The 16,973-nt window shown below is 43.0% G+C and overlaps 1 protein-coding gene across 12 annotated transcripts in view; it reads left to right on the forward strand.

The window, feature by feature from the left end:
* The window catches only part of TCF7 (transcription factor 7), a 115,792-nt gene that overhangs the window by 68,640 nt on the left and 30,179 nt on the right, over positions 1 to 16,973 (forward strand). For all 12 annotated transcript variants that reach the window (XM_035105445.3, XM_035105444.3, XM_035105449.3 and 9 more), the window contains exon 4: positions 10,878 to 11,010. In XM_035105445.3, the coding sequence (XP_034961336.2) occupies positions 10,878 to 11,010 (133 nt within the window). The remainder of the gene's footprint in view (positions 1 to 10,877; positions 11,011 to 16,973) is intronic.

Here is a 16,973-nt window from a genome sequence, read left to right on the forward strand (position 1 = left end):
CTTCAGAATGGATAGGTTTGATCTTCTTGCAGTCCATGGGACTCTCAAGAGTCTCCTCCAGCACCATAATTCAAAAGCATCAATTCTTCGGCGATCAGCCTTCTTTATGGTCCAGCTCTCACTTCCATACATCATTACTGGGAAAACCATAGCTCTAACTATACGGACCTTTGTCGGCAAGGTGATGTCTCTGCTTTTTAAGATGCTGTCTAGGTTTGTTGTACTTATAATGTGCCTTAACTAGCACCAAAAGTGAAGAGGATTACAAACTTTAAACAAAGTACAATTTGATTACATGGAACAGAACTTTTATTATGATCATCTCAGGCCTTTGGCACAATGTGGGGAAATTGTAATGATGAACTCTTCCAACACAGGCCTCCCCCCAAAAAAATTAATGTCATTCTTTTGTTGAAGAGCATAGTGGTGGAGCATTTGATAACAACCAAGTGTCAGCTGGAGAGTGCATGGGCTTTCTACATGGTTAAAATACTTGTCAGAGTGAGGTTGGGGTTTTTCCCCCTTCTAAACATAACTGGGAAATGATATGAGGCATCACATGACTTCTTTGCCCCAGCAGAATTTTAGTATCTTCATTTCTCATCTCCTTCAACTGTTGGGGCAACACAAATAGCCTCTGATGAACCTTTTGACCTTTATTTTTCCACATCCAAACTATTTTTTCTCTTCTGAAGCACCCGCAACTTCCTCTCTAAAGAGAAATGCTTGCAAAGCAAACAAGAAAGAAAATGCTTAGTTCTTTCGTAATTAAAAACCTCCTTTAAAAATAAATAAATCAGAAACTTACTGCAAACTACCATTTGCATAAAGAGTATACAAATTTAGAATTTCTGCATTTACTCAGTTATTTGAATCCATTATGTCACTTAATGATACATAAAATGGATTATTAGGGCATAAACAATTACATCAATAAAACAAGAATGTCGTGGTCTTCCGCAGATGGATTCTACACTAATACGTATCTCTGGAATATGGCTATGAAAAATACTTGGTGTTTCTTGCTTTGATTTTTTTAAAAACTTTTTTTAGCACAAACTTATCTATACATATTTACTCTAAATCTCACTTGGTGGGGCTTGTTCCCAGCTTAGTGTGCCTAAGATTGCATCCTTAAAGATTAAAATGCACTCATCTGTTTATCCTAGTAGATAAAAAGGAGCTACTATTATCCAACTTGGCATCCTTCTCTGCTGGTTTCAGACTCACACCCAAACTCTCCAGTTGTGCAGAGCTGTGATATTTGTGAAGAGCATCTTATGTCATTGTCACTATAGTGACTTCTTATGGAATAGGCTGCTGCCCAGTGCTCGGAGCACACGATTTGTACACCTAAAGGTCCCAGGTTCAGTTTCCAGCATCTCCTGATAGAGGTGTGGAATTGCCACTGTCAATCATTGTAGGGAACTAGATGGGCCAAGGGCTGCTTCCTGTCTCCCTATGCCAGGCATCCCCAAACTTCGGCCCTCCAGATGTTTTGGACTACAATTCCCATCTTCCCCGACCACTGGTCCTGTTAGCTAGGGATCATGGGAGTTGTAGGCCAAAACATCTGGAGGGCCGCAGTTTGGGGATGCCTGCCCTATGCGACTTCTGTTAGACTACTGTTTCATCTGTTGACTGCAGAAGTCTCACTCGTGATTTTGCACTGCAGTACTTAAAGCATGGAATGCACCCATGCATTAACAAAACACCGCCAGTTCATTCTGCTGTCCAACCGCTCCAGCCACACTGGCCCTCCTTTCTTCATTGTGATAAAAACTTTGTGCATTATGATGACTGCTACCTGCCTCCACTTCATAAGCTGAATGAGGCTAGTTGTGACATTTTGTCTGAGTGCAGCCTTTACATGCCAAGTCGTTATTTATTTGCTGACCCAGCAAGTCACAGGCTCAACCTATACGTAAGTTTCGGGCTCAGTTGCGTATAACTGTTCTTATCGGGCTAATCATGTACCCAGTGTCAGAGAAAAGCTTACGTATTCTGCTCTAATGTGGTCAGACACAAATAGCATCAAAGATACTTCTCCTGAATTCAGATATCGTGGCAAGGACAGTGTGGGAAGGAACCAGCAATAATAAAACCCCAAGCGTAGGTGGTATTAACTTTCCCTTATTTCCTTTTTGTTATGGCAGTGGGCTGAAGCAATCTTGTCTACAGCAAAAGTGAGAAAACAGAAACAGTCCACCGAACTCTGAAATGACTAGATGTTGATCACATCCTGATAGCGGGTTCGAAGGAGTTACTGACATTGCTCTTGCCATATTCTGCGACATGTACAGAAAGCAACATTTTAAAAGCTGGTGTGAAAAATTCTAAGCCCATTTTAGAGGGTGAACTTTCTCTCTTTCTGCAATTTACAGTAGCCTTTGGTGAGCAGCTGTAGTTCGACAGTTTAAGACAGGCATAGGCAAACTCGGCCCTCCAGATGTTTTGGGACTACAATTCCCATCATCCCTGACCACTGGTCCTGTTAGCTAGGGATGATGGGAGTTGTAGTCCCAAAACATCTGGAGGGCAGAGTTTGCCTATGCCTGGTTTAAGTGCAGGTGGCTGCAACCATGAGCTTGAGATGCATATCCCAGCCCTGTCCATTGTTCCTTTTGGGTGTGGGCCACTGTCTTTCAGCTCCAGTATGAAACTTCTAGTAGAGTTCACTAGTAGAATTCTGTCAACCTTAAGTTTCAGTTATGAAATACTGTATAGTGACAGGATAAGTGCAATAATGAAATGTGGTTGCCATTTAAGATCCCTGCAGATGGCACACAACACTTCCAAAGTTCTATTTTATAAACTGCAAATTCTCAAGTTAGGGCTCAAGAAAGCTGTAAATAGATGCCTTGCTAAAGTGTTAGGATGGCTCTTTCTCCTTCCCTCCCTTGCCTACCATTATTTGTCCCATCTCCAAAATACTCTTTGATCCATAGCTCTTTTTATTCCTGAACTTTCCTAGCTGTCTCCAGTAACTTCCAGCAAACCTACCCTAAAGCGCTCACATTGTCAACATTACAGAGTTAGCGCTCCTCTCTCTTTTGTTTAGAATACTTTCCCTTCTTCTATAAGCTGACAGACTCAACCACTCTTCTTTTTGTTTTTAATAGCTCTTTTGGGGGCTAGCAAACTGGGAAAGTTTTGGGGGTGAGATGACTAATCTAGCATACCACCAGTTGATACACTTGCCTGAGTGCAAGAACCACAGTGGTAATTTGCTCAGCAGCAGCGGCAAAGTTGTGTACAGTGTTTGGTTGGGAATCGTACACAGCGAGTCATATCAAAACTTAGTGGGGTGTTTCCGCAGTGGCCTCACCAGTGGCCAAAGATTGCTACTAGGAGCTTGCTGAGGGCTTGGATGCCCTGGGCCACAAGAGAAATGGGGCTATGAACATTGCAGGGTCAAAAACAATGTAGCCCAACCAGCTTCTCTAGCAGGAACACTGATGTCTGCTAACTAAGCCATCCTTCTGGGTTCCTTTTCTGTCATTACCTTGGTATGGGAACACAGGCATCCACTTTTAGCCCCTTCTCCCATGCATCTGCATCAGAGGAGTAAATAATCTTTAGCTTTTCAAGGTGAAAGAAACTCTCTGCAGCTGGCATTGGTCAAATATATGCTTGCAGAAATGGAGCAGGTATTGCTCACTTGTTGGCCACATTCACACAAAGCCAGATTTTGACTTCTGCTGCTTCAAGATAGCTACTCCTTCTCTGCATTATGGTTGTGGAAAGCCTTTGCCTTGCTTATGCTTATAAAAGATGTTTTATTCCTTCCTTAAATTGTTTTTTAAATGAGTTGGGGAAGCAAATAAGCTGTCCAGTCCCTCCCAAAATATTTACTCAGTTGTCTTTGCCTACTTGGACAGTTTTGATAATATCTTTGCCCAGTTTTATCAAGACATGGAACAACATGCACTGGCAAACCTTGGGGGGGGGAGTTTAGGAGCCAGGTCATCTCGGGGTCAGTTCTGATGTTTCCCCTTTAGTGACAGAGAACACATGAGCAAGGGATGGTTACAAGTAGATATATTACATTACTCATATATAAGAATGTTCATCCTAGTTTAACTTCACTTTGAAACACACGGATGAACATCACCTGTGCTAATGAAATTTGCATTAGCTTTGCCATCTCCATAGGAATTATTGCCTCATCAAATGCAAGGTACAAACTCAAGAAGGATGCCCTCAGTGTAGGTGTTGTCTGTGGTCACTAGCTGTTTTCTGCATTCTTTAGGCTGATAAGTGATAGTCGCAGTGACCTCAACATTTGCTTACATCTCTTTTCTCATACTACATCCACGGGGTTACAGAATATGAATCGCAGTGGCAAAAACAAAACAAAAATAACATAATTCATTCCATTTCTGAAAGCAATATGAACTAAGCCACAGGTTGCAAATATTGTACAGTCAGTGGTCCCAAGCAGGGCTGGCCCTGCCATTTGGTCGAGTGAGGCAGCTGCCTCAGGTGGTGGATGCCAGGGGATGTGTGTGTGTGGTGTGATGCCAAGATGTTTGAGGGGAAAGCTGTGTGTACCAAGTTATGTCTTTTGCCCTCAAGTGCGGTGGAAGATGTCCTGGTCGCCTGTGTTCAACTGCCAGCCCAGTCAGTTAGTTCTGTGTGTGAAAAGAAATTGCCACAGATAACAACATGTCTTGGGCTGGCCCTCCTATTTAAGGATGCTTCCAAAAGGCAAAACTAAGGGGCAGTTCTCAGTTATTGGCATTTGTGTGTCCTCTGTCGGTTGCGGAGGGAAGACTGCGGCTGCTGCACTCTTTCCTTGGTCCTGTAGTTGCCGCCCTACCTACAGGTAAGGGATGGTTTGACAAAGCATTATGCCTAAACTTGGGCTTATGATAGAGCTCATTCCAGGCAAGCCACAAGCTGTAACCACGGTTTGTTCTTCGCTTACCACTCATGGTTTGTCTGGGAAAGATGAACCATGAAACTGGGTTTGGCTGTGACCGGCCTAAACCAATCTACAGCTTAGCTCTGGGTAGTGCGGTAGCAGCAGGACCAAACCCACACGTTTACTCATTCACACTAAGTTTGGACAACATTATGCATGAACTGAGTCTGAGTCCAAGCCATACTTGGACCGAGTGGACCAAGTGTCTCCACTTTTGGATCCATCCAGTGTTAAATTGTGAAGAAGCAAGGTACTTTAGCAAACTGTCGTTATTTTCTGGATCTCATAATGCTGCCCAATATAAAACCAGCATGTACTATGAGCAAGGCATAATAACATATGGCAGGCATCCCCAAACTTCGGCCCTCCAGATGTTTTGGACTACAATTCCCATTTCCCCCAACCACTGGTCCTGTTAGTTAGGGATCATGGGAGTTGTAGGCCAAAACATCTGGAGGGCCGCAGTTTGGGGATGCCTGACATATGGCCTTAAATATGGGGGCAATGATGACCATTCCTTGACTTAAACTTTTTGCAAATGCAGCATTTTTTCCTCATGTGCACATTTCTGCTTTAAGAGATGTGCGTTGCTTGTGCACTTTTCTTTAGAAAACTAGCTTTCTTGTGCACCTGAGTACAAAATTTACAAAACACAAGAGACATTTCTCAGACTTGCAGGTGGCTTTTCCAGTACAAGCACACACCCCTCTTGCAGACCCAGCTAAGGTACGAGGTTCACCACAGAAGTCAAAAGCCTCTTTACTGTTATGTCATTTGAATTCTGTGGTTAGAATGGGTGTATTTTTGATTGACTAGGGTAGTACCTGCTTATCTCTTTAAAAAGAAAAGAAAGAAAGGCAGTATGTATCTGGTAAATAACAGAAATGAAATTGCAGGTGTGCGTCCACAAGAACTTTGGGAGTGTGCCAAGTACTTAATTTACTTAGAAGTAAGAGCTGGTTAATGCAACACCACCTTTTATGCCTGCACTAACAATTCCAAATGCTTTTGGGTGTCAATATTTATTATTTTTTAGATTGTTAGATTTTTACTGCCAAGGAGGGGGAAGGTAATTGTGGATTTTCTGCCTCAAGTACCAAAATACAGTAGCTTGAAATTTAACTTGGGGTGCCATCTGCAGTTCTGCAAAACATCTTAGGCCAGCCCTGCCAACAGTCCATGTATTGGCATAAACGTAATATGTGATTTGGGTAATCATCCACATGTAAGTTCTTCTATGCTGGTGCTTTACTTCTCAGCTAATGGCCATGTCAGCACAGATAGTTCGAAGTGGCACACCTAGCTGGCACATTCAATCACAGAAGAGTGGTGGTAAGGGCATATAAGTAAGGCCATAAAGATAGGTCTTTGGAAATGTGTGCTCTGCTTGACCAATCCTGATGGGCTATTCTTTTAGAACAAACACAACCTTCCATTTGAAAAGATAACCCTATCAAAACCGTTTTTTGTTTACGGCATGTGGTTAATTCATAAAAGCCAATTTTTATTAGTTTTTTAAACAAATACAAATACAAGGACCATTAAACATTTATCCAGCCGTACATCTAATGGTGTTTGTTTTATTCATTGACTCAAGACATAAACTTACACATTCAATGTTCAAACATATTACTTAACGTAACCTCCCCACTGAGAATATTTAGTGGTTGGTGTAACAAGGTCGAGGAGATTCTTAATAAAAAGTATGTTACCGCTAAAATGCAAATTGGGCTTAAAATTAAGTAAGTAAGTAAATACACCCAACCCTCTCATTCTCTACAAGACGGCCTCAACAGCGAGTCCCTGAAAGGCTCTTCTCTTAGTCTCTTGGTAGATCAGGCGATTCCTTAATTCTCTGTGGATACAATCAAAGTAAAGTTTTCTTGTGGACTTCAGCAATTTAAGACTTGGCACTCAGATCTTTCAGGCAGCCCATAAGAAGTTAACTGCTAAATGCATTCACAGTTGGAATCGGAGCTGGCCCAACCAAGGAGGCGAACTAGACAATCATCAGGGGTGACTCAATTTCAGAGGTGCCTGTCTTGGTTCTATAATGCATTGGGGAGAGAAGCCACTGCTTGCACTTATGGAGGAGAGGTGCACAAAGGCATCTCTGGCTGGTCGATATTCCCTTCGTAGGGACATCAGTAGGAAGCCTTCTGATGTCCATTAGCTGTTTGTGGTATAGAAAAAAGTGGTAAGGGTAAGGGTAAGTGGTAAGTGGTAAGAAAAAGAAGCAGTGGGCATAAATAACCAAATAAAGCATGTCAAAATGCAAGTAGATAAATAGGTACCGCTACAGCGGGAAGGTAAACGGCGTTTCCATGTGCTGCTCTGGTTTGCCAGAAGCGGCTTTGTCATGCTGGCCACATGACCTGGAAGCTGTACGCCGGCTCCCTCGGCCAATAATGCGAGATGAGCATGCAACCCCAGAGTCGGTCACGACTGGACCTAATGGTCAGGGGTCCCTTTACCTTTACCTTTTTAAGCTCATAGTATCACAGCTAGCTCATCATGTCATGTGTTGCTGGGCTGTTTGGAATATAAAGAGTTTTCTTAGGAAAGCAGGGGGGAAAGACAACCTTGGGCTAGCCCTGGCTGAGATGTTAAGCTCGATTCACTACAATGAGATTAACTACTAGTGCTCTAATTTTATAGGGCTGGTATGTTTGAGAGTACAGTATGAACAGTTATAATATCAAGTTGGAGACCTCGTTTCTCACTTCACGAACATCGTGCTCACCTTCCTAGCTTAGGGGATGCTTTCTCCTTGGTTGCAGTTCAGTGAGCATTTAGCCGCTTAATTCCCACTGATGTTTAATTTGCCTAAACCAAATTAACTGCTGCCTCTGGGGGTGCATCTAGACAGGGGTTTACTATTGCAGATGAGTCACTGTAAATGGGTCATTGGCAACAGTTTGGCTTTTTTTAAAAACTTACTAGATTTTGCATGGAAATGGCAAATCCCAATTGAATTTGACGAGGGTAGGGATTAGGGCTGGCATTTTTTAACTCGGGGGGGGGGATCACGCGTGAGCATCCATTCCCAGAATAAGCCACCCATCTGGAGGCAACCTGGGTACAATGGGGAGAGTTGTGCTGGCTGCTAGTTCCCAGTGTCGGCTCCAGAAGGCAAAAGACCTGAGAGTGCTTGGTGTATTCTCAAGCCAGCAGTGGCAGAAACCAGCTATTTTACTTTGCTGGTTAGGGAGCTTCATAGACAAACTTTTATGATTCAAACAAGCAAATGTGGGGTTGCATTGGCTGCACACATGGCTGCAGTAGCATGTTGGGACTTCTGGAGAACTTTGTGCTTTGAACCTGAACCTCTTGAGGCACAGAAGCGAATGCAAGGAGTGTAAATTGTTGGCTATGTGAATAGCAGCAGCGTAAAGCCTCTCTAGGCTGACCAAGATGTTCAGAGTTTGGCCTTCTCAACTTTGGACTTCAGAAGCAAGGCTCAGGACTCCAGGTTTCACTTCGGATATGGCTACACACAGTCCAAACAGGACTCTGATAGGTGGCCTCTTTATTCCATCCATTTCACAGAAGTAAAATAACCCCGTAATTTTCATTCTGAAAAAAAAAATAGGAAGGGCAAGGGTGTGAAAACTGAAGTTTAGGGGGTTGCCTGTCTTTGTTTATCTGTGTTTCATTTGTTGTGGGGAGGTCGTCTCAGCATCACCAGTTATTCTTCTGTGAAATTGGTATCTAGTGGTTCCCACAATAGTCTCTATGGCGGGGGGATCCCTGCCATAATACAAATGTGTGACTTTACTCTGTGGCTTCGCTTACTTTCTTCAGTTATGTTCTATACATGCGTGTATTATATTTAACAAAATATGTTTAACCATAAAGCCACGTAGAGGTTTAATTTACAGTTAGGCAGGGTACAGATTTGGTTAGATAAATAAAATGTAGGTCTGAGAATAGGGCTATTTCCTGTCTCCCCCCCCCCTTCTGTTGTGGCACAGTTGCATTGTGCTACCAACTGCTGTGGCCTGATAATCATGTATGATTTGGTGGCGGCACATGCAGTGGTTGCATATCTTAGAATGAACAGAGCATTTTCCATGGGCTCTAACTCCTGACCCCTGGCAACTCTAGTGATGGTGGGGCATGTGTATTTCGGCAGCACATGCACAGCTGATGTCTTCCTCTAGAGCATTTCTCTATCCCACTCCAGTTCACTGGCTGATGTTTACAAAGGGCATCAGAAAACTAAATGCAATGATGCCCCCCTGCATATTTCTTTTTATGAAATTGGAGATACTCTGGGAGAAATGCAGATTCAGATAGCAGTTTCATACTCTCCATAACATATAGTTAGGCCCTCAGAAGCAGGAGTTATTAGCACCAACTTCTTGCTATCATGTGTACAGTCCACAAAACATATGTGTGACATTATCAATCGCAGCTTCATTCTTTTTGTTTCGTTTCCTTTCCTTTCTGAAAGTGTTTTTCCATGTAGAACATGTGTGATACTCCACTTTTAGCACTGAATTAGATCCCTGCCTCTACTGATCCCACCTTTATTATTCCTCGTGAAATTATTTTCTGAGTTTTTTCTCTGTTTCTGAGTGACAAATTTGATTTTCCCAGTTCTGGTGAAGTCAGTGTCAATTTAAAGGCAACTGTGGGCGAAACTGGGCAAGTATGAAATGGCAGAAATGCTTGAGGCAGTCAGGAAAGAAGCAAAACTGCTTCTTCATATGCTGCTTTTAAAACAAGCTCCTCTATGTTTGCTCTGTCAGAAAAGGGTTGACGGTTCATGGTCTAGTCTTCTCTTCCAATTCTTGCTTTTAAATAATAATAATAACCTTAGAAGGATCAGCTGCTATATCATGTCGCCCTCCTTTTGGAAGGTGCTGAATGAGCTGAAATTCCCAGAGTGAAGGCCTGTATGTTGCGTTTACAGACCCTAAGACTGAAGAATAATTTCTTAACGTGAAGCAGCTTCACATAAAAACACTGGTGGATATTCCCCATTCAAAAGTAATTCTTCTAAGTGGGTCCTCTAAAACTAAGACACATCAGATGTGGCCCACAAAGCATGGGTTTGAGAGGTTGTGCATGTGTGCTTGCCACACTCTGGTGTTCTATACACCATATAGTCATGCCGTGGGAGCTCCTTTTCCATGGGCTCACCCCACAGTCTACTGCAATGTTTAAAGGCCTGCAACAACATGGGTCTTTCCATGGTGCCATCACTCTACAGAGAGTTCTATGGGAAAAACCCATTCAGTAACTTCAGGAACTTGCCTGCAAGCTTTTAAAGCAGGGATGGAGACACACACACACCCCAAGAACTTGCTTAACTACAGTGCCTATTAACAGTTATCATCAGTCACGCTGACTAAGGCTGATGGGAGTCCAACAGTATCTGAGTACTCACTTCACCACGCATGCAAGCCTGCATGCCTGCTTCCACGAGCTCTGTAAAAGTAAAACATATCCCTCTAAAGGTGGTACATTATGTTAGTTTAGATATACTGATGGAGATAAGCACTTCATCTGGGAAGACAAAGTCACAGAAACCATCTCTAGACTTTGGCCAGTGCTTCACACAAGAGCACAGCACATTTAGACAATTAGAGTGACATGATAAATGGGCCTGTGAATCCTCCCCTTTGATGGACCTGTTTCCCATTCATTATCATTCCAACCATCTTGCTAACAAAAGCAGAGCCAGACATGGATTCAGGACTTGCAGCCGTACCCAGGCTGGAGTGTTTGCTTTCACGTATTTTTTCTCTGAGGCTTCTGTCCTGGCTGTTGAACAGCCCCTGTGTTGCTTCTGACATAGACAGCTACTTTAAAACTTACTTAGCCAATGGTAAGGTTCATTTTAGGATGCCTCCGTCTCTCTGTCACCCCACCCTCATGAATTGTGAAACTCAAAAGGCTAAAATTACTCAAGCCCCTCTCTCCTCTGACTTGTATTTTTCAGTCCAACAAGGTTCCTGTAGTGCAGCCGTCCCATGGCGTCCATCCACTCACCCCACTCATCCCATACAGCAATGAACATTTCAGCCATGGCTCCCATTCGCCACACCTGCCAGCTGACATCAACCAGAAACAAGGTAACCATGATGCTATCAGCTTCCTCTTATTTACTTTGCAGGGAGTGGGGGAGAGGAGGGGAGGCGTCTGAAAATAATTTTAGAAAACCTTTGGTTTTTTGGGGGGAAAAGGTAGGCTGATAATACATACCTGCCAAGTTCCTGTCGGAGAAATAAGGGATATGACCGGAAGTAGCAGACCGGAAGTAGCGCTGCCGCCATTTTGGAACTGGGCGGAGCATGCTCAGAAGCGACTTTTGATGTTGCTTTGCCCAGTTCCAAAATGGCCGCCGCCCCAGAATAAACCGGGGGGAAACAAAAAAAATCCGTTTTTTCAGCTGGGGACAGCTGAAAAAACAGGGGTTTCCCAGGGAATACGGGAGACTTGGCAGCTATGCTGATAATAGGATTGTAAACTCACTAAACTTTACCCATATCAATGAAAGTCAGAATGCTTACTGCAAATATTCACCCTTGAACTGTATTTCACAGCCATCCTCATCCATTTTGCACATCACCTCTGAAGGTCTAAAAGCTATTCTCGAGCACATGTATTAGAGAACCAAAGCTGCTGGCATATGTATTTCTACTTTTAGGAGCAGCATTCAGGGGCCCTTGTGAGCAAAGAAGCAGCAGGAGGAGGGGTGCTTAACCCTTCCCTACCGGCCACTTGACTCTCACAAATTGTTCCAGTTTGCTGCTTCTGCCCTCCTCCCTGGAATTAAAAAAAAAAGCTACTTACAAAGGCAAATGTGCTTTGATCTTGGTGGGTGATTGGAATGCTAGATGATTTGGAATGGAGACATTTCAGGAAGTGGGAAGGGGTCAAGCACTTCCTCCCAGAAGAACACTTCCCTAGACTTCAAGGCAACCATGTGAGGTTGCTAATTAGTAAAAGAAAAGAAAACCTGAAAACAAGTAGAATCCTAATCATGGGCCTCCTGCTTCTCATCTAATTTTGGCCCTGAGTGATTAATGTGGGTTCAAGAGCAAGTTGTGGTCTTGGCCACACACTCTTTTCTCACATTTAGTGGTGTTTTCTTTCACAACCCCCTCACAGTGTCAGAGTGTGCCTAAGCTGACTATTTAGATACGACTGGAAGGACCCAAAGCACTTTTTCCTAGTGGTTTCTGCATGGCATCTCTTCAAAGAGCCCATCAAAATGAAAGTGAGAGATATGCCACTGTGCCGTTCGATGTATTGTGCCTCAACTTCCTTTGGTTGAATAATTACAGCATAATAATATTGTCTCTAAATTTCCAGAATAAATTTGTTTCCTTTCTCATATTGTAGTGGGCACAGTGTCACCTGATAGCATTTATCCTATAAACTATGGAACATATGCAACTTATTTCTGTGTTAATAAAAATATCTGATTTAAAAGAGTTAGTGGCGACATTTGAATGTCAAGATAAACTTAGATCCCTAGCTTATTGCTGTTTTGTCCCTTTCTTCTTATATGCAGATAAAGCTAATTAGAATGTGATAGCTTATCACAGAATCATAGAATTGTAGAGGTGGAAACACAGCCAATGTCCTTCTTGGCATAGCTGCCAAGTTTTCCCTTTTCTCACGAGGAAGCCTATTCAGCATAAGGGAATTTCCCTTAAAAAAAGGGAGAACTTGGCAGCTATGCTTCTTGGTCTGCATTTTAGGGGAATTTGAATGGGAACTTATAACATTATTTAAATATGGTTATCATGTCATGTGAACCTACTCTCAATCAAGACAGAAACGGAAGCCAGGGTTAAAGTTGACTCCCTGAATCCTGGGTTACCCTCTCCCATAGCTGCCAAGTTCTCCCTTTTTTTAAGGGAAATTCCCTTATGCTGAATAGGCTTCCTCGCGAGAAAAGGGAAAACTTGGCAGCTATGCCCTCTCCGGGTTTGTTTTATCCACTCATGCAAAGGAAGAACATGTTGTGTGTATTAGCATGCTGCTCTTTCACAGTAAGTCAGGGTCACCCAGGAGTCCTGGCTTATTGTGTCATGAGAATGCGGTCAGTGGTACAAAACTGTTAGGTACTTCCTACCTTTATAAAAGCAAACTGCTTCAGTTCTTTGTTACAGGGCAAAGGAAAACTGATGGGCTATGTTAGGCTGTGCAAGATTTTACATTTACCAGTTTTACAACTTATCATTTAAGAAATACTTTCACTTTAACTCTCAGATACCCTGTTTCTCATATTTTAAGGCATCCCCATAAAATAAGCCATAGCAGGATTTTTAAGCATTCAAGGAATATAAGCCATACCCCGAAAATAAGACATAGTGATAGGAGCAGCAGCAATGCCGGCCGCGGCAGGAGGAGGAGGAAAAAAATAAGACATCCCTTGAAAATAAGCATAGTGTATTTTTTTGAGGAAAAAATAAATATAAGACGTGTCTTATAATATGAGAAACACGGTAGTGCTTCTTATTACTGGATTTTAAGGGTGTACTTTTATATAGATTTTTATATAGACAAGCAACAATTCAGATGTATCATTTCTTATTTGAAATTCCTTAATGAAGATGAGGTGTTTGTGGTGATGATCATGATAAACCCATTTCATTTATAATCCATAACTTACCCAGATTCACAAGCCCGTGGGAATCGTCAGGGGGCAGTTTTCACTTGTACCTGTGGTACTTTTGATGGCCGGTGCATGTTCATTCTCAACTCTGAATTTCTGTCTCGGAAACAATTTTGGCAAGTGGGACACAGGTGGCGCTGTGGGTTAAACCACAGAGCCTAGGGCTTGCCGATCAGAAGGTGGGCAGTTCGAATCTCCGTGACGGGGTGAGCTCCCGTTGCTCGGTCCCAGCTCCAGCCAACCTAGCAGTTCGAAAGCACGTCAAAATGCAAGTAGAGAAATAGGTACCGCTCCAAGCAGGAAGGTAAACAACATTTCCGTGTGCTGCTCTGGTTCGCCAGAAGCGGCTTTGTCATGCTGGCCACATGACCTGGAAGCTGTACGCCAGCTCCCTCGGCCAATAACGCGAGGTGAGCGCCGCAACCCCAGAGTCATCCATGACTGGACCTAATGGTCAGGGGTCCCTTTACCTTTACCTTTATAGTCCCAACATGTTTATTTCAATGGAGAATGCACCTCAAATAGCACACAGTAAGCTCCAAGTCCTGTTGTCTTTAGTTTTCCATAAACAGGGTTTGTGGCTCAGATCTTCCACCAACAGAAGGCCATTTCAACCCAGCATAGGAATCTTGTGTGAGAAAAGTAAGGTCCATCCACCTGCAGAAGCTCTTTGCTGAAGAGATTTTCATGGCCCAGTAGTTTATATGCTGCTGCAGCCCATATCTTTCTTATTAGCCTTGTTTCTCATCCAGTAACACAGCCCAGCTGCCCACCCCCAAGACATTGTGATGCTGTACTTCTTCCACTCATAGCTCTTTGGCCTTGAAACAGGTGATTCTCCACAGACCTACACTTGTACCACCTGACCTTCCTAGACATTCGCATCCACTCTCAGTGGGGTATTCCTGAACAAACATGTCTTGAGAGATGTAAAGAATGTTTGTTTCATAGAATTTCTCCTTACAGCTTTCTGGAGTTGGATATAGTTTCACAGCAGTAATTACCAGTTGCATATTTTCTCCCCACCCTACTCAAGTTCCTAAGCAATGGCAAAGCAATGCACCTTGTATGGTTAAGCATGCTGCCAAACACCAAGGCTGTTGAGAAGTGTGTTTAACAAATGTCATGAAGCTAGCACATGTGCTATCTTAAGCCCCTTAGAGAATTATTCTGCTAGACTTTACACCCCAGAAAACATTGACCTGGGCTCAGAAGATTTTTCATTCTCCTGCTCCCTGCAAACTGAACATGCTCTCTACACATCTAGTCTCATAGATCTAAAATTGCCCACCAGCATTCAGAGAAAATTAAACCTAAAACATAAAAATAAAAGGAGTCGACGAATTATAACTTACAAGAAGCTTAGCTAAGGGCAAATATTGAAGTCTGGCAGGAAGTGGTGAATGAGGATAGTTCAAATCTTGCTTGGCTCTTCAGGGAATATAACACAAAGCACCTTAGATCCAGCTGTCCTTGAACATACCCACAGAATAAGTCCCATGACTTTTGAAGAGGCTTTGAAAGTCTCTGTGAGTGCACCTCGAGAGACTTATTCTTAGAATAAAACGCCATAACACAAGTCTACCCTGAGGGTAGAAAGCTCCCCTGTTGCATGGGCTGGCTTGAAGTTAAGCTTGTTGCTGTGGCTGCTGACAGCATCCCAGTGTGACTGACTGTAGAAGGCCCGTGGCTTAAGGACTCTCATGGATTGGACATGCACCAAAGCAGATCCACAGCATCCTTAAGTTTATGATGAGGTGGCTTATGTGAGAGAAAGGAGCTGTCTTTAATTCATTTTTACTGACTGAAAAAATAATGAAGGCTGCTCATTCCAGTCAGCGAGTAAAATTGCAATGTGGGAATTTTGATGAGGCTTACCACTTGTTTCTGATTTCATGATTTTTACTCATGTGAGAAGCCAGTGGGAACACTTAGATAAATGAACATCACCATGTTGGAAGTACATTGCCCTGAAGTGGGAAGCATAATCTGAAGCGTCCTTCTGGATGTGACCAAAGTGTAGCTGCCCATCTTTGCAGATGGAGAATGGAAACAGGGGGCTCCACTAATGCACTGAATGAGTATTACCGCACCCCACACTACTTTGGATTGCTAAGTGGTTGTGTGATATTGTAACATTGGCTGGAGGCCGCAGAGGGCTGTCTCTCAGGTAGTTACAACCACTGCCACCACCTGCATAGTTTTGTTCTCTTTTCACCCTGCACGCAAGTTCATGTATGCAGTGTTTGTGATATCAAGCGATGACTTTCATACATGAAACCACCATCACAGATCAAACACATGTGGCGGAATTTCCATAGCACCTAAAAGATTATTATTCAGTGAAGGCCATTCAGTCAGCCTGGGTGTGTGTGCGAAACATAACCTGCAGTCAGAAAGGAGCAGCATACAGTTTTTCCAAACACAATAAGAATGCAACCTAATGTCACAATAGTGCTCATTTTATTTAAGATTCTGTATCTTGTTGATAATTAACACAGATATATTTTAAACTATAGAAAGTTGGGGTGGAAGGGAGAAAAAAACTGCTCAAGGAACTAACATGCCCCAGTTGGTCAACAAACTGGTGTGCTAAACAGAAGCAGCAGAAACCAAGAAACTAAGGTCCTAAAGGAGGAGGAAGAATTAAGTGAGACTAGGGCATATAGTTTATTTTGAGAAGAAAGAAAGAAATCCTTTCCCCACCCCTTTTCTCCCACACTCATGCTCCTTCTAATGACCACCCACTCATTCCTGAGCAAATTACCTTTCCAACCCCACATATGAAAATCGGTGACTTAACTTGGTGGTGGTTGGGGTTTTTTTGTACTTTGATGATAATACTTAGAAATTACATACCACACTCAAAGGACTTCACGTATATTATCTCTGCCATCCTCCCCGCAGCACTGTGGTGTAGGCCCACATTGCTATCCCTCTATTATAGATAGGGGTTTGGGGCTGAGACTTAGAAGGCTGGCCCAAAGCCATCTTTTGAGTCTGTGGGTGGCTGAGGTGAGATTTGAACTGAGGACTCCCCAACTCAATTTTTTTCTGCTGCATTACACCAGCTTTATCTTATATCTACTCCATGTGCTTCTGTCCCACTCATTTCCTGCACTTACCACCTCCTTCAGTGCCCTACCTCGGCTGACTACGCCGCACCAACTTCATCTTTTGCGTACTCCGGATACTTTTGTCCCACTCACTTCCTGTACTCCTCACCCCTTCAATGTTGTACCTTGATTGTCTGGTTGCAGACTTTTGTGGAAGAGAATCTTAATAGATAGGAAAGCCTAAGGATATTTATTTTGTCCAGAAATGGGGGACAAGGGAGAGACAAAGTAAGTTAACCGATTCTGGTTACTAGATGCTAAGAATTACTGAACCTTTGGACCATGTCCGTTT

This window comes from Zootoca vivipara, chromosome 2, assembly GCF_965207765.1.
Source record: "Zootoca vivipara chromosome 2, rZooViv2.hap1.1, whole genome shotgun sequence".
In the NCBI taxonomy this organism is placed as follows: domain Eukaryota; kingdom Metazoa; phylum Chordata; class Lepidosauria; order Squamata; family Lacertidae; genus Zootoca; species Zootoca vivipara.